The following is an 18,538-nucleotide window of genomic DNA, read 5'->3' on the forward strand; positions in this document are numbered from 1 at the left end:
ATCATTCATGAAAGAAGGTAAAGTAAAATGAAATGGAAGACAGGTTTCTTAATTACGTCAATCAGTGTACTTCAAAGAGTATTTTTACTATTGCAGAATCAGTTTCTTTCCCAGGCCCAAGTGGCCAAAATAATCTCTTAATTCCAACAAAAAGTAATGGGAGATTTTGACAGCATCTTGTAATGAAAATATCACCAGATACAATATAAATGATATTAAAGTCAAAATTAAGTTAGAAATGAGCCCTACATTAATACTTTCTTTTTGCTGAATAAATTAACTAAAAAAAAACAGATACAGGTAGTGAAGGTTGAGTTCTTTCCTAGATGGTTGTGTAGTATAAGATGAATTCAGAAGAAACTTCTTCACCCAAAGAGTGGTGAGAATGTGGAACTTGCTACAACAGGAAGTTGTTGAAGCAAATAGAATAGATGCATTTAAGGGGAAAATATGAGGCAGAAGGGAAAAGAGAGTTATGCTGATAGATTTAGATGAGAAAAGGTGGAGAAGGTATAATTGGAGTGTAAACACTGGTTGGGCTGAATGGCCTGCTTCTGTGCCTTATATCCTGTGTAATCATTTGTAAGGCAGGCTCAGGGTTGGACTCCCAAGCACCTGTTTCAGGTGTTTTTAGATGAGGCTCAACCATTCTCAGGCATCAGACAGGAAGATTGATGGTTCCACTCATCTCCTACTCAAAGTCCACTCCAGGAGAAAATTGTACCAGGCGAGATTGAGCGGTGGGGCCAATGCCTTGCAATGCAGACTGTAGGCTGCCATCTTTCTATTTTGAGCACTACTGTTCCCTGCACTGGCACTTTCCGTTATCCAGTGAACAATTTTCTCATTTACACCAGGGGTGAGGAGCCGGCAGCAGGAGCTACCCCCTGCAATTTTGATCTACAACAGTGGTTCTCAACCTGAGGATCACAGACCCTCGAGTGGGGGTGTGGAGTGGTCGCAGAGACATGACAGGGACTGCGATATAGGGCCAGTCTTATGGGTGGGCGACTGACCAGGGCACCATGGTCAAGAGTTTTAAAATGAAGAATAGCTGGAAGCTTGCTCTGTTGCCCTGTGCAACAAACCCCTCTGCTCCCCACCCCCCCCACAGCCCCGCCCTGCCCCTGCTCCACTTTTGCTGCTTCATCCATCCTCATGATCCCCCATACTCCTACTCTCTCCTGGTTCCTGCTCTCTCCTGCTTCCAGCTCTCTCCTGCTTCCTGCTCTCTCCTCGTTCCTGCTCTTTTTTGCTTCCTGCTCTTGGTTGGTTCCTGTTCTCTTCTGGTTTATGCTTTCCTTTGCTTACTGCACTCTCCTGCTTCCTGCTACCTTCTCGTTCCTGCTCTTTCTTGCTTCTTGCTCACTACTGGTTCCTGCTCTCTTCTAGTTCCTGCTCTCTCCTGCTTCCTGCTCTCTCCTGCTTCCTGCTCTCTCCTGCTTCCTGCTCTCTCCTGCTTTCTGCTCTCTTCTAGTTCCTGCTCTCTCCTGCTTCCTGCTCTCCGATGGTTCCTGTTCTCTTCTGTTTCTTGCTCTCTGCTGTTTCCTGGTTGCTTCTGCTCTTTGCTTTCTCCTGCTTCCTGCTCTCTCCTGCTTCCTGTTCTAGTTTAACAAACTGCCCCCGAGAAAACTAATAATATTATTCTGGCTGGATTTGGAAAATGCAAACTGAAAATGGAATTATTCCTGGATAAGTTTGTCAATGAAGGGAGGAGACTGTCAGAAGAAAGGATTGAATGGAATCGAGGAGGGAGGTGGTAACCAGCAGATTGTTTCCACTTTGCTGCTGTGTGGATTCTCCCTGCAATGCAAAATACAGTCAAATTTAATGAATATTATGGATATGGCCTGTGCTATCTTGCTGGTAAGGCAGTAGACCAGGTTGTGAAATACCCAATAAATGTCTGTGAGTATGCAGACAGGATGGATGTTGAAATACCTTATGACATGCCAATATAGAGGGAAGGAGTTAGAGGTGATAAGGGCCCTAATGCTTTTGTGAACTTGACACATTTTGCATTATCTTGGGAATTTCCCAAGATTTGATGCATTTCCTTCTACTGGGAGCTGTCAAACAGTTAACTGAATTGTGGCTCTCCTCACCAGCAAACAAATAATTTTACAATGTGTGTTCCCAAAGTATAGCTGCGCTGGATGAGTGCCTGTATTCCATTAGGCTGCCAGGTTTTCTAGCAAGGTCCCTGAGATGATTAAATGAAAGGAAATACTGGAAGACCTCCAAATGGTACATGTGGCTAGTGTTCTGCAGCTTGCCACGTTTAAGCGGGATAATTTCAAGGTATTTATTTATATCACTGAGCTGTACTCGTGCAGGTCTCTTCCCCCCGTTACAAAAATCAATTTCTCTCAATGAGGTAAGCAAACGTGATGTATTGATGAATTCATTTGTTGGCAGGGTGTAAATTCTGTCCGGTGATGCTGCTGTGACCATCAATGTGCAGTTGCTGTCACATCTTCCAAGAAGTGTAGAGTCATGGGGCCGACCCCTTGTGGACTCATTCATGCTTTCCCTTTGAGACATGCAATTACGGGGGGTGGGGGGGGTGGGGGGCAGGGCCGGGGGGGAAGCAACAACTGAAAGTGGAGAGGGAAATTATCTCCCAAGTGGAGCTTAAGTTTCTCCTTATGCAAAATCTGCCAGTCATGATGGGCGATTTTGCAAGCTCACCATTAATTAGAAGATTCTGTTGTACAATGCTAAGCCCAAAGGAGCGAGAGGACAGTGCCCATGAAACCATCGGAGGCATTGACCTTTTTGGCAAAGGCAATACTCAGGTCTTCAGTCTTCAAGAAGTAACAGCTAGAAAGGGCTGCACCATTGCTGGGGATGAAATGCCTCATGGAGAGCATCGAATACGCAAGGATGGGCTGTTCTTTTGTACACCGCAGTGTAGAGCTGAAGCTATGCAAAGAAATAGCTTCTTTGTTTTATTTGGCAATCAACAAATTGGACAGCTACAAATCATCTTGGCATTTTAAGGCCATTGTCTTATGAATATCAAAGAATATTAATCCAAACCACTGGCCTATTCCAGGACCGGGAAACAGGATGCATTACACACCTGAGGATCTGCACAGTTATTTCTCCTGACTTCCAAGCAGTGCCGACTGAAATAGCAGTGGCACCTGTGTTAAAATGGAGTTCAGTGATATATGCTATGTTGCATATTTTCTAAATTACCTGGCTCTGAACTAGACCCCTGCTCATTTGAACACTTGGGAACTGTGACTTAGTTGTTCAGCCATTTTGGGGCCAGCATTTCACATTTATAATGGTGGGAGAGTAATGTGTTAATCGGATGGCCAATTTCTCCAACCCTATATTCGCAAAGTGCCTGGTGGATGCAAGAGTGAATTCAATCCCAAGAAATAGTAATGGAATAAAAACAAAGTATGTGATTGAAGTCATGAATTAATCTGTTTATTGTCCTTGTGATGGAATTATGCCATTAAAGTAAGAGTACATCACTTCACATAAATACCGAATCTGCATTTTTATGTACAAAGGTAAATAAGCGGTGAATGTCCAAATATATTTTCACACATGAAAATCTCCATTGAAATTGGCACTATTATATTTTTTGCAATTTTCCTTCTGCAATTAAAATCTAAAAAAAGGAGTGTCAACACACTCCTCAGACAGAACTTCATTAAGACAACACACCCAAATACACGAGGCTACATAATGCTTGGGAGGTGCAGGAGTTGGGAGTGTAAAGACTGGGAAGGGGGAGACTGAGGAAGAGACACATAGCAGGTGGGCAGGTTGCAGAGATAGAGTTGGAGTTAGGAGACAGAGAGGGAGAAGCTGTGCCAGTTTCCACCCTGTGGGGGGATGTTGGCAGACACTATGGTAGTATCCACTTTGTACATGGGGGAGTGGGGAAATTGCAGCATCTGGCTGGCAAGGCTGCTTGCAACCTGGGGAAATTCAGCTGGTATGTCCAAGTGTCAACCCAGAGCTGAAGATTAATGGACTTAAAATGTATAACAAAGCTATTATTTGATATCATAACATAATCAGTGAGAGATGAGAGAAAGGCATTCACTGGTGTTTGGTTCAGTAAAATTTTCAGCAGGTGCCATATGGTTCCAGCTTCAGTCAACTGAGAAGTATTGGTGCCTACTCCGAGACTGGGAGCCCCTACTGGATTTCAGATGAATGCAGTAGATTTGCCAGTTCATCGGTCGCTTCCAATAAAATCCATGTGTTCCACATCAGATCGTGTCAGTTCAGGCTAGTTCAGGCTTGAACTGGTCTGAAATGTTTCCCCCTTCTGGGCTCTCCTGCTTCCTGCTGCCTCCAACCTCCCACTCCCTCCATGCTCTTGCTCTTGTTGTGGTTCTGCTCTCTCTGTGCCCTTGCTCTCTCTCCCTCTACTCTTTTTAGATTGCTGTTTTCAAAAGCTGCTGCTCTCTGCATAAACTATTCACCCCATGTTCCTGTTCTTGTTCTGCTTGACTCCCACATTGGTCTTGCTGCTCCTCTACTCCTCTTGTGCTCTCTCCAGGTTCCTTTTCTCTGCATGTTCCTGTTCTCTCCAGCCTTCCCCTCTCTATCTTTGCTCTGCTCTTTCTGTGCTTCTGATCTCTCCATGACCATGCTTTCTCAATATTGCTCTGTCCACGTTCCCAATTTCTCTGTGCTCTGCTTCCCCAGTTCTCTTGATCTTCTTTTGCTCACATTAGTGCTTCTCAGATCTTGCTCTCTCTCTGTGCTCCTGCTCTTTCTCTCTCTCTCTGCAGTTGCTCTCTCTCCTCCTCCCCAAAATATTGGGGAGTTGAGGGCTATGAGGAGGTGGCATGAGAGGGGAGTTGAGGCCTGGGACAGATCACCATTATCTTATTGAATTGGGGGGTGGGGGGGGAGGGGGGTGGGGGCAGACTTGAGGGGCTGAGTGGTTTACTCCTGCTCCTATTCCTTATGTTCTTATCTTATGTCTTGCTCTTTCTCTCTGTGCTCCTGCCCTCTACCTGCACTTCTGCTGTCCCTCTGCATTCCTGCTCTCTCTCTCTGGACTCATGCCCTTTCTCTGCACCCCTGCCTTCTCTCTCTGCCCATGATCTCTCTCTCTCTCTGATCCTGCTCTCTCTCTCTGTGCTCCTGCTCTCTCTCTTTCTGTATTGATCATAACATACTGTTTTCACTCTTTGATCTTGCTCTCTCTCGTTCCCTCTGCTCCAGCTCTGTCTCTGTGATCCTGTTCTCTCTGTTCCTACTTTCTCTCCCTCCTGCCACTTGCTCTGTGCTCCTGCTCTCTATGTCTGCTCCTGCCCTCTCTCTCTGCCTCTGCTCTCTCTCCCACTGCTCCTGTTCTTTTTCTGATCCTGCTCTCTCTCTCTTTACAGCACAGAGGGTGGCCTTTCAGTCCATCGTGTCCACGCCGGCCAACATGGACTTGATTATACTAATCCCATTTTCCAGCACTTGACTCATAACCCTGGAGGCTATGGCTATGCAAAGTGAATATCTAAATGCACTTTAATGTTATGAGAGCTTCTGACTCAACCAACCCTTTAGGCAGTGAGTTCCAGACTCCCACCACCCTCTGGGTGAAAACATTTCTTCTCAACACCCCTCTTAGCCTTCTACCTCTTGCCTTAAATCTATTATCCTTAATTATTGACCCTTCTAATGGAAAAAGTGCCTTCCTATCCACTGTATTTATGCCTCTCATAATCTTATACATCTCTATCAGGTCCAGTCTCAACCTTCGCTGCTCCAAGGAAAACAATCTAAGCCTATCCAATCTTTCCTCATAGATTAGACCCTCCAGCTCAGGCAGCAACCTGGTAAATCTCCTCTGCAACCTCTCCAGTGTAATCACAACCTTTCCATAATGTGGTCACCAGAACTGCACGCAGTACTCCATTTGTGGCCAACCCAGCATTTTATATAGTTCCAGCATAACCTCCCTGCTCTTGTGTTCAATGCCTCAGCTAATAAAGGCACTTATACCTTCTTAACTAAGAAAGAAGCAAAATATTGCGGATACTGGAAATCTAGAACAAAAACAGAAATACCTGGAAAAACTCAGCAGGTCTGACAGCATCTGCAGAGAGGGATACAGTTGGCATTTCAAATCCGTGTGACACTTCATGAGAACTAAAAAATATAGAAATTTGGTTCTGATGAAGGGTCATACGGACTCGAAACGTCAACTGTATCCCTCTCCACAGATACTGTCAGACCTGCTGAGTTTTCCCAGGTATTTCTGATTTTGCCTTCTTAACTACCTTATCTACCTGCCCTGCTACCTTCAAGGATCTGTGGATATGCACACCAAGGTCCCTCTGATCTTCAGTACTTTCCAGGGTCCTACCCTCTCTCTCTGCTCCTGCTCTCTTCCTCTCTGCTCCTGTCCTCTCCATTCTTGGTCTCTCTGCTTCTGCTCTCTCTATCCCTGCTCCTGTCCTCTCTGCTTTTATTCTCTCTGCTCCTGCTCTAGTTCTCTGCTCCTGCTCTCTCTCTCTCTCTCTGTTCCTGCTCCTGCTATCTCTGATCCCGCTCTCTCTCTGCTCCTGTGTGATGAAGCTATTAATGTATATAATATTTTGGAAAATATTTTTCTTTTAAAATAGAGGTTTAGCCTGTGGGTGTGTCTTAATTGGATTAAATTCAGCAAGCCTGGGTGCTTTGATGTGTACTAGTTTTGATATGTAAGAGAGACAGTGTGTATTTGCATTTTTTGAACAGAGTATTCAAGAATTGGGGTGAACACTTGATGCCTATCTAGCAGATACCAAGCAATATGTTTATATTACTGATAAAATTGGTACTGTGAAAGGGGTTTCTTGTTAAAAGGTGAAGCTCAAAAAGGCTGGTTAGACAATGAGAATTTGAATTCAATCAGTGGTGGTTGGTATAACTTAAACAGTTTTTGGGTGTGCAGAGCAAAGGAAATGTGAAAACAAAGGGCAGCTATAAGCCTCCAAATGTCTCACCAGCAACCAAAGTGAAGGAACCTCATTTTGAAATTATAAGGTGGAAATGCTTTGCCTGGTGTTTGGTTAAGTCTATGGGTTGCTGTTGCCTATATGGAGAATAGCTTGGGAATTTGTTAAATGTTATGATAATAGTAATTTGGAGCCATGCCTTTAACCTTTGTAAATTAGTACAATGTTTCATTTAGTTTAATGTAAAACTTCTGATCTGATTCCTGAATTTAGATTAGCATCTCAAACATAACACTTAAAATTATAGGTTATGACAGTTGTTTAAAGTTTCCCTATGGGATTTTTAAATAACTCCTCCTTACCAACTGCATCAGTCATAACAATTCGGGGCTGTGTTGGGATAAACTATATTTCTAATTCTACGATTGGTTAGCTAAAGCTTACAAGTATGAGAGGCATTTTGAATTCAGGAGTTGGTGTGGTATTTTAGAAGTGGTGAGACTGCAAGCTGGCTTTGGCAATTGCTAAGACTTTTCTGGGAGTAGAAGAGATAACTCGGATTGGGTTGGAGAAAATAAGCAAAAGCAAGTTAACAGAGTTGACAGATAAGTTAAAATTGGGGTTACCTGCAGGGGCTAGGAAATCAGATATCGTTAAAAAATATAACACAGCATCTATAGTTGCAAGTGAAACCTGACACTAATGAGTCACAGCAGGAGGTAGTGAGAATTCATTTACAAATGAAGAAGCAAATGAACTGAAGAAGCTTGAATTTGAACAAGCAAGAGAATTAGAAATTGTCAGGATGGAGAAGGAGGAAAGAGAAAGAGAGAGAGAAAGAGAATTCCAACTGAAAATGTTGTCAGTTAGAAAAGAGATGTCAGTGGATGAGGAAGGATTTATCTCTAGAGTAGAACACAGTGGGGATATGTTTTAGTTTGTACAAGCTCTCCCGAAGTTTGAGGGAAAAATATTGAAGCATTCTTTATTTCATTTGCAAAGCTAGCTAAACAGATGAAATGGCCACAGGAAAACTGGATATTATTATTACAGTCTAAGTTGTTAGGTAGGGCACATGAGGTATATGCTATGCTTTCATAAGAAATGCTGGTGAATTATGATGTGGTGAGAAAAGCTATTTTGAGTGCATATGAGTTGGTTCTGGAAGAATACAAGCAAACATTTAGGAAGATGAGGAAACAGCCTGGGCAAATTTATATTGAGTTTGAACGGGTAAAACAAAATAATTTTGACCGGTGGTTATAGGCATTAAAAGTAGAGACAACCGGTGCAGCTCTTAGGGAAGTAATTCTTTTGGAAGAATTTAAATATTCAATCCCTTTGGTAGTGAGAACTTATGTGGAGGAACAGAGGATTGATTCTGTAAAACAAGCAGCAGAGATAGTTGATGACTATGAGTTAGTTCATAGAGATAAACCTTTTTTCCATCACCCTTTCAAATTGGAAAAGGATAAAAAAGTGGGAAGGTGAAAGAAAAGGCAGGTAGTCAGGGAAGAGAAGGAGTAGCTGTAAGTTCCCAGGGAGTTTTTTTCTCAGAACAAAAAGGAAGGTGCTGAAGGTAGAAGTGCCATTCAGAAATTGAGGTGTTTTCATTGTAATAAAGTGAGGCACATAAAGTTAGTGTGTTGGAGGTTGCAAGAACAATCTGTAGTAATTATTGAGGTACAGAAAAGCTCTGGAAGTAAAAGTACTGTGGGTTCTGAGGTTCAGGCGCAGGAGAAACCAATGGTCTGTGTACAGGTGAAACAGGGAGAATCAGTGAAAGGTAAAGAAGTGGGTTTGTGTTCACAGTTTACTCAAGAGAATTCTGAGGAGCAGGTTGCAGAAATATTTAAAGACTTTGTATGTGAAGGGAAAGTCTTTCCAAATGTATAGGGTGGAGTAGGTAAAGATGTTAAAATTTTAAGAGAAACAGGGGCTAGTCAATCCTTAATGTTGTGGGATAGTGATATCTGTTGTTCAGAGCGAGTGGTAATAATAATTGGGGTTCATGGAGATGCTAAATCTATTCCATTGTGGAAGGTAGATTTAAAGAGCAGGTGGAAGACGGTGAAGTTATAGTTGGAGTGGTGGAAAAACTGCCCATTGCAGGGGTTCAATTTATTCTGGGTAATGATATAGCTGGATTGCAATTGTGGGTGATGCCTGTGGTAGTTGAGCAGTCTTATAGAAGTCTTTTCAACAGAAGTGCTACAGAAGGAACATCCTGGATTGTTTCCTAATTGTGTTATAACAAGATCAAAGGCCCATAGGGAAGAACAAAATAAACAAGGTGAGCAGACAGTTCAAAGGCAAGAAGAAGTTGTCAAAATCCAATTAGCTGGCACTGTATTTGATAACATTGTTCAGGAGGAAGGAATGCAGGATAGTTTAGTTGAAGTGTTTAACTCAAAGAGGTTAGTGGAATTACAAAAATGATTTACAATTAAAACATTTATGTCAGAAACCTTATTCAAAAACCAAAGCAAAATGTATTCCAGTATATTATTATCTTTGGAAAGGTATTTTAATGAGAAAGTGGCAATCAGATCATGTCTCAGCAAATGAAATCTGGAGGGAGGTGTATCAGATTGTTATCCCAAAAGGATACAGGAATGAGACTCTGAGGATTGCTCATGAAATTCGAATGGGACGACATTTAGGAATTAGGAAAATACAGGAAAAGATACAGAAGTTTTTTTTTTGGCCAGGATTTCATAGGGATGTAGCCAAATTCTGTAGAATCTGTCATATATGTAAAGTAACAGGAAAACCAGAAGCAGTGATTAAGCCAGCATCTTTAATCCCAATAACATCATTTGACGAACCTTTTACCAGGGTCATGATTGATTGTGTTAGGACCCATCCCTAAGATTAAAAGTGGAAATCAATATTTATTGACAACAATGGATGTATCGACCAAGTTTCCTGAAGCAATGCCTTTAAGAAATATTGCAACTAAGAAGATTGTGGAGGAGCTAATTAAATTTTTTTTGCAAGATATGGCTTACCTAAAGAAATGCAATCAGGTCAGGGGTCAAATTTCATGACAAAGCTATTTAAGGAAGTAATGAACAGTTTGGGGATAAAGCGTTTTAATCCAACAACTTATCATCCAGAGTCACAAGGAGCTTTGGAAAGACGACATCAAACTTTAAAAACTATGATAAGAGCATACTGTCTTGATTATGCATAGGATTGGGATGCAAGAATTCCATTTTTGTTATCTGCTATTAGAGACACTCTTAATGCATCAACTGGTTTTAGCACTTTTGAACTAGTTTATGGTCATGAGGTAACGGGACCACTGAAATTGATTCAGAAGAATTGGGTGGGTAAAAATTCAGAAACTACTCTCCTGGAAAGATTGAACAGAGCATGTGAGTTGGCAAGGGATCATTTAAAGATCTCACAGCAAGCGATGAAAGGGAAAGCAGGTAAGAAGGCTAACATTCGCAGTTTTGTTTCTGGAGAAAAAGTATTAGTTTTGTTACCAGTACTAGGTGATTCATTAAATGCAAGATTTAATGGGCCTTACACGATTGAAAAAAATTGAATGAAGTAAATTATTTAATAAATACTCCAGATAGAAGAAAGAAGCAGAAGGTGTGTCATGTAAATATGCTTAAAAAGTACTTCGACAGGGAAGAAGAACAAAAAGAGGTATTAGTAATGGTGGATGATGAGAAAGAGATAAAAGTGCAGGACTCTGAAATTGATTTTCCTCTAATCAAATTGGATAATAGATAAGAGCCCATTGTGTTAGAGGCAAGGTACTAGCATGGATAGACGATTGGCTGTCTGGCAGGAGGCAGAGAGTGGGGATAAGGAGGTCCTTCTCAGGATGGCGGCCGGTGACTAGTAGAGTTCCGCAGAGGTCAGTGTTGGGACCACAACTTTTCACTTTATACATTAATGATCTAGATGAAGGAACTGAGGGCATCCTGGCTAAGTTTGCAGATGATACAAAGATAGCTGGAGGGACAGGTAGTATTGAGGAGGTGGGGAGGCTGCAGAAGGATTTGGACAGGTTAGGAGAATGGGCAAAGAAGTGGCAGATGGAATACAACGTGGGGAATTGTGAGGTCATGCACTTTGGTTGGAAGAATAGAGGCATAGACTATTTTCTAAATGGGGAGAGAATTCAGAAATCTGGAGTGCAAAGAGACTTGGGAGTCCTAGTCCAGGATTCTCTTAAGGTAAACTTGCAGGTTGAGTCGGTAGTTAGGAAAGCAAATGCAATGTTGGCATTTATTTCGAGAGGACTAGAATATAAAAGCAAGGATGTGCTGCTGAGGCTTTATATGGCTCTGGTCGGACCACATTTAGAATATTGTGAGCAATTTTGGGCCCTGTATCTTAGGAAGGATGTGCTGGCCCTGGAGAGGGTCCAGAGGAAGTTCACGAGTACGATCCCAGGAATGAAAGGCTTAACATATGAGGAACGCTTGAGGACTCTTGGTCTATACTCGATGGAGTTTAGAAGGATGAGGGGGGATCTGATTGAAAGTTACAGAATACTGAAAGGCCTGGATACAGTGGACGTGGGGTAGATATTTCCATTAGTAGGAGAGACTAGGACCCGAGGGCACAGCCTCCGAGTAAAGGGAAGACCTTTTAGAACAGAGATAAGGAGAAACTTCTTTAGTCAGAGAGTGGTGAATCTATGGAATTCATTGCCACAGAAGACTGTGGAGGCCAGGTCATTGAGTGTATTTAAGACCGAGGTAGATAAGTTCTTGATTGGTAAGAGGATCAAAGGTTACGGGGAGAAGGTGGGAGAATGGGGTTGAGAAACTTATCAGCCATGATTGAATGGCAGAGCAGACTCGATGGGCCGAATGGCCTAATTTCTGCTCCTATGTCTTATGATCTTATGGTCTTATAATGCAGGGGTGCTTGAAAATTTAAATGAAATATTGAGTTACCTTCCAAGCAAGTGTCAAAGTGATTTGGAAATGCTATTGCAGTCACATAAACCTATTTGTGGAAATAAGTTAGGAAAGACACATTTAGCTTTACATGATGTATATATAGAAATTCATCTTAAATAAGGCAACAGCCTTATAGATTAAATCCAGCAAAGTTATCACAAGTACAAAAATAATTTGATTTCATTCTTCAAAATGATATCATTGTCTAGTTGCAGTAACTGGAGTTTGCCTGTTGCACTGGTACCGAAACCAGAAAGAACACAGAGACTTTGTGTGGACTATCAATAGCTGAATGTGGTGACAAAAGCGGAATCATATCCCACACCATGGTTGAAGGATTGCATTGAGAAAGTGGGACAATCGAAATTTATCACAAAGATTGACTTGCTAAAAGGATATTGGCAGGTACCATTGTCGGAGAGGGCAAAGGAGATATCAGTTTTCCTAATGCTAAGTGGACTATATCCGTTAAAGTCATGCCATTTGGTATGAAGAATGCACCTGCAACAATTCAAAGACTGGCAAACAAAGTAATTGCAGGTTTAAGCAATTGTGCTGTTTGTATTGATGATCTAATTGTTTTCAGTCAGACATGGGAGGAGCATTTATAGCGTCTGGAAGAATTATTTACTCAAGCACAAGATGCTAATTTGGTGATGAACTTGGCTAAAAGTGAATTTGTAAGTTATGTATCTAGGCCATACCATTGGACATGGTAAGGTGGCTCCGAGAGATGCGAAATTCAAAGCTATCGTGGATTTCCCAGTGCCTACAAATAAACGAGAAGTTTTGAGATTTCTGGGCATGAGTGGGTTTTACTGGAAAATTGTACCAAATTTTAGCAAAGTGGTTGTTCCACTGACTGAACTATTAAAAAAGAACAAAAAGTTTCAATGGACACTGGAGTGTCAAAAGTCATTCAATAGTTTGGAAACTGTATTAACTACAACATCATTGTTAGCAGTACCCAATTATGCCAAGCAATTCAAGTTGGCCATAGACGCAAGCAATACAGGCATTGGGGCTGTACTGTTACAAAAAGGTAACACTGGAATTGAAAAACTGATAGTGTATTTTTCATAGAAGCTGACTGTACAGCAGATAAAATATTCAATGATCGAAAAAGAGACTTTGAGTTTGGTGTTAGCATCGCAGCATATTGAAATTTATGTTGCAAACAATTCATCAGAAACAATCGTTTACACAGACCATAATCCTTTGATGTTTTTGGACAAATTTCGAGACAAAAGTGCAAGGCTTTTCAGATGGAGTCTATGATTACAACCATTTAATCTACATATTATACATACTGCTGGAAGAGAAAATCTGTTCACAGATGCATTATCAAGAGTTTGAAGCTTAAAGGAAAATCGGACATTTAAAAAAAAACCTGGACACTGAACTAGAGTGATTTCTGTTGATACCAGGGACATGTGTATATATATTGTTATGTCAATGCATGCATCTGGTAATGTAATTGTGTAATGAGTATAGCAGATAGTGTGAGATGCGTTATCAAAATGAAGCCATCTTTTAGAATTATGGCGGTTCATTTTCTGATAAGGAGGGGGATGTCATGAAGCTATTAATGTATATAATATTTTGGAAAATATTTTTCTTTTAAAATAGAGGTTTAGTCTGTGGTGTGTTTTAATTGGGTTAAAGACAGCTAGTCTGGGTGTTTTGATGTGTACTAGTTTTGATATTTAAGAGAGATAGCGTGCATTTGTATTTTTTGAATAGAGTATTCAAGAAGTGGGGTGAAAACTTGACATCTATCTAGCAGATACCGAGCAATAGGTTTATATTACTAATAAAATTGATACTGTGAAAGGGGTTTCATTGTTAAAAGGTGAAGTTCAAAGAGACTGGTGAGACAAGGAGAATTCAAATTCAATCAGTGGTGGTAGGTTTAACTTCAGCAGTTTTTGGGTGTGCAGAGCAGAGGCAATGTGAGATCAAAAGGCAGCTGTAACCCTCCAATTGTCTCCACAGCAACCAAAATGAAAGAACCTCATTTTTAATTCATAAGGTGGAAATGCTTTGCCTGGTGTTTGGTTAAGTCTATGGGTTGCTGTTGCATTAATGGAGATTAGTTTGGGAATTTGTTATAAGTTATGATATTAGTAATTTGTAGCCATGTGTAAATACGTTTTAATCTGTGTAAATTAATAAAATGTTTCATTTAGTTTAATGTAAAGCCTCAAGAACTGATGGCCTGATTCCTGAATTTAGGGTCGCTTCTCAAACATAACACTTAAAATTATAGGTTATGACAGTTGTTTAAAGTTTCCCCCTGGGATTTTCAAATAAGTCCATTTTACCAATTGCATCGGTCATAACATCCTGCTCTCACTCTATGCCCTTGTTCTCTTTCTCTCCCCCTGTTCCAGATCTGTCTCTGTGGTCCTGCTCTCTCTCTGCTCCTACTTTCTCTCCCTCCCCCCCCTACTCGCTCTGTGCTCCTGCTCTCTCTGCTCCTGCCCTCTCTCTCTCTCTATCCCTGCACTCTCTCCCTCTGCTCCTGCTTTCTCTGATCTTGCTCTCTCTCTCTCTCTTGATGCTCCTGCTCTCACTCTGTGGTCTTATTCTCTCTCTCTACTTCAGCTCTATCTCTCTGCTCCTGCTCTCTTTCTGCTCCTGCTCACTCCTTCTCTTCTCCTGCACTGTCTGGGTCCTGCTCTCTCTTTTTCTGCTCTGCTCTCTCACTGGTCCTGTTCTCTCTCTGCTCCTTCTCTCTTCTTTGTGCTCCTGCTCTCTCTGCGCTGCTGATACCTCTCTCTCTCTGCACCTGCTCTCTACCTGTTCCCCTGCTCTCTCTCTGCATTCCTGCTCTCTCTCTGTTCTCCTGCTCTCTCCAGGCTCCTGCTCACTCTCTGGGATCCTGGTCTCTTCGAGCTCCTCTTTTCTCTCTCTGTGCTCTTCTCTCTGTGTTCCTGCTCTCTCTCTCTCTACTCCTGCTCTCTCTTCCTCTCACCACTCCTGCTGTCTTTGGGTCCTGCTCTATCTCTCTCTGTTCCTGATCTCCCTCTGTTCCTGCACCCCTGTGCTCCTGCTCTCTCTTCCCTTACTCTCTCTCTCTCTGTTCCTGATCTCCCTCTGTTCCTGCTCCCCTGTGGTCCTGCTCTCTCTTCCCTTACTCTCTCTCTCTCTGTGCACCTGATAAATCTCTGCGCACTTGCCCTCTCACTCTGTGCTATTTCTCTCTCTCTCTCTCTGTGCTCCTGCTCTCTCTCTCTGCACACCTGCTCTCTCATGCTCTGTGTGCTACTGCTCTCTCTCTCTTCTCTTGCTCTGTCTGGGCTCCTGCTCTCTCTCTCTCTCTCTCTGCTCCTGCTCTCTCTCTGGCCCTGTTCTCTTTCTGCTCCTGCTCTCTTTCTCTCTGTGCTCCTGCTATCTCTCTCTCTCTCTGCCCCTGCTATCTACCTGTGCTCCTGCTCTCACTATCCACTCCTGCTCTCTCTGTGCTCCTGCTCTCTCTGTGCTCCTGTTCTCTCTCTGTGCTCCAGCTTTCTCCAGGGTCCTGCTCACTCTCTGGGATCCTGGTCTCTTTGTGCTCCTGTTTTCTCTCTGTGTGCTCTTCTCTCTCTGTGCTCCTGCTCTCTCTCTACTCCTGCTCTCTCTCTGTCCCTGCTCTCTCTCTACTCCTGCTCGCTACATCTTCCTGCTCTCTCTGCGCTCTTGCTCTCTCTCTCTCCACTCCTGCTGTGTTGATCTGCTCTTGCCCCTCTCTGCTCCTGCTCTCTCTGCGCTCCTACCAAGATAATGACAAGCAGGTAATGCACCTTTCTGACCCCTCTAAGAAAAGCACTGTTTCCTTTAAAAACATTATCAAAACTCTCCTTACATGCAACAGTTTCATACGATGAATATACAGTGTTATAATTTTAATGGGGGTCTGTGATTTCTAACCCAGCTGAAAAGGGGTCTTTAACCATAACATTTGATAATATTATTTAATCCTTTACTTAAAGGATTACCCTTGGCCCTGAATATTGCTGCTTTCTTTGTGGCCACAACCTCCAATGAAATCTCCAGGCTTTGTTAGTACTGGGAGTTCCGGCATCTATCCTACTTATCCATGATTTATACTTAGCCTTGTCTTAGATTTTGTTTTCTTAATCTGCATTTGAAAAGATTGAATTCACATGCGGTAAAAATCTAGAAAATACAAACACCTATCCTACTTTATAAGTCATTTTTACAAATTTTGGGTCTACCAGGGTGCCTTTCTCATTCAGTAACATCAGTGCCACTTGTAAGTGGATCTCAAATCCCTTATTTGCTGGAGTAGACTTATATTGGCTAAAATCTACCATATAGCATAATGTAACACAGAAGTGTAATAATAGGACCGCTTTGTCATCTGAACAAGATATTTGTGTTTTTAACACATTACCACATGTGAATTCAATCTTTTCAAGTGGAGATTGGGAAAACAAATGGTGAGACAAGAGGTTAAATATGCATCATGGATATGAAGATGCTTTATTTCACAGCAAGGAAACATACAAGAAATTATTCTAATCAGGCTCACTTAATTCAATCAGTATGACTCATCTTCATGCCTGGTACAATTATACTTCCCCTTTTAGTTGTCTTGTTTGACTTAAACAAAGTCACAGCATCTATCCAGCTACATTCTCCCACTGAGTTTGATCAAAGCTTAGCATTGCAGCTTTCTGTTTAAAAATCTGGCATATTGCTTGTTCTATCTCTGTTTTTAAACTGTACTCATTGGCAAAAGGGAAAGCTTCTTTAAAAAAATGCATTAATCACATCAGTTACAGCCTTTGTTTACAGCCTTGTTCTTGAGTTTTGAAATGAAGATATAAAATCCTTTTCGCTTACCTGACGATGATTTCTCTGGTGCCTGCCCTTCTTGCTGCTTTCCAACAATCTTGCCCTTAGTGCTGGGAATTGATAAGAAATAAAAAAAGGTTGTCAGTAAGGAACTAATTGCTAACAATTGATGTTAGATATCTGGGGGTGTCATTCACCCAAATTGATTGGTTAGACCGAAAGATATCAGGTTGTCTTGGTTGGAGCAGAGAGATAAAAACAAAAACAGAATTACCTGGAAAAACTCGGCAGGTCTGGCAGCAAGCCATTCAGCTCAAGAATCCTGTTCTGCAGCTTAGTTGGATCATGGCACCTCAATTTTTCCACATTTGATCCACACCCCTTGATACCACTACCCAACAGAACTCTATCAACCTCAGTCTTGAAAATTTCAATTGATATCAGTATCCTTTTGTGGGAGTGAGAGCCAGATTTCCAATACCTTATATTATGTAAAACCATTCTTAAAATAAAGGGAAGATCACTGAAAATAAATTTGGAAAGTAACACTGTCAACAGAAAGGAAAAAAAAGCAAAGGTAAAGAAGAGCATTATGGGATGAAGCATTAAGAATGAAAGACTTGTGTGTGTTAAGTTTGTTTTTGTTAAACTGCATGGTTCAATGTATAGAAAGATGATTACTTCTATCTACTGTCAAATGCAGAGCCAGTTTCACAGAAGCACTCTTCACATTAAACAGTTCAGTTTGAGTATCTCTGTATAACTCTGGAATATTAATACCAAAAGCAATGAAACAAGCTTGACAGATGTGTGTGGGGAGATCAACAGTCAAGGGGAGTCAGGCGTGAGTGCAGCTGTGATGAAATCCCCGAAAGGTGGCATTGGTTTAGGAAGCTGACATTATCCTACTCATTTGTGAATTTTACCTGGGGCCTGTTCTGAGGTGAGCAGGGAACACTCACGCAGCTGTCAGGAAACTAATGAAACTATTCAAAGAGCTCATTAAGTGTGATTTTAACCCTGCATTCTGTTTTCAACAGCCAGTGCACAGGTTCCACAATCTCTCTGCATCTCACCAGGTTGGCTTATTGAAATTGCCTAACTGGGAAGGCTATAGAGACTGAAATTGACAAGTTTGTGGTTAGCCACAGTGAAAGGCTTGTACTTACAGGTTTACTTCTGTCAACCTGAAATCACCACCTTAGGAGTCAATAACAACTTTTTGAAATTACTTCCCAGTGCCTTGATTTATGCTCACTACATCTCAACTTTCTTGCTGTTAGTCTTCGCTGTAGCATCAAAGCAACATATGCATCACTAGTTGACCTGAGGAGCAGCAACAGGATTACCCACAGCAGCGGCATCAGGAGCACCACCAGATGCAGCTGCCTTCTCTACATACCTGCTCCACAGGACAGAGAGGATAGAGAAAGAACTCCAGCAAAACCCCCAGCACAGTGTATATAGGCAGAGGGTGAGCTTCCTGAACACGATAGGGCAACAGTGCCTGAGTTGGCTCAGGCTCTCGAGGCAAGGCATGGCAGACGTCTATCTGCAGGATCCTGGAAGCATCCATCCTCCCAAGATGACCAAGTGGATATACCTTGCCATTGGCCATCAAGGTTAACACAGCCTTGTTAACCTCCCCTTCCTTCCAGGTGTCTGCCAGCGATATTTCCAGGACATCACAGACTGCTGCCCACAAGTCCATTACCCAGGTCACTGATGCTATGTTTGCCAAGGCCACCAATTATACTGACTTTGCCTTAGATGAGACCACTCAAACTCTGGGGGCTGTCAGCTAAATTTCCATTGGTGCAGGGCCTGTTTGATTGTATGTGTGCAGCAATCAAGGAATCTTCTGATCAATCAGACATTGTT

At 42.0% G+C, this 18,538-nt stretch overlaps 1 protein-coding gene across 1 annotated transcript in view; it reads right to left on the reverse strand.

Moving 5' to 3' along the window:
* LOC121271058 overlaps positions 1 to 18,233 on the reverse strand; it is a 38,371-nt gene extending 20,138 nt beyond the window's left edge. Inside the window, exons 1-3 of the mRNA XM_041176804.1 lie at positions 18,060 to 18,233; positions 16,932 to 17,077; positions 16,706 to 16,767 (exon numbers count right to left, since the gene is read on the reverse strand). Of these exons, the coding sequence (XP_041032738.1) occupies positions 16,706 to 16,767; positions 16,932 to 17,077; positions 18,060 to 18,233 (382 nt within the window). The remainder of the gene's footprint in view (positions 1 to 16,705; positions 16,768 to 16,931; positions 17,078 to 18,059) is intronic.
* Between the last annotated feature and the right edge of the window lie 305 nt (positions 18,234 to 18,538).

The sequence above is a fragment of the Carcharodon carcharias genome, chromosome 1, assembly GCF_017639515.1.
Source record: "Carcharodon carcharias isolate sCarCar2 chromosome 1, sCarCar2.pri, whole genome shotgun sequence".
In the NCBI taxonomy this organism is placed as follows: Eukaryota; Metazoa; Chordata; class Chondrichthyes; order Lamniformes; family Lamnidae; genus Carcharodon; species Carcharodon carcharias.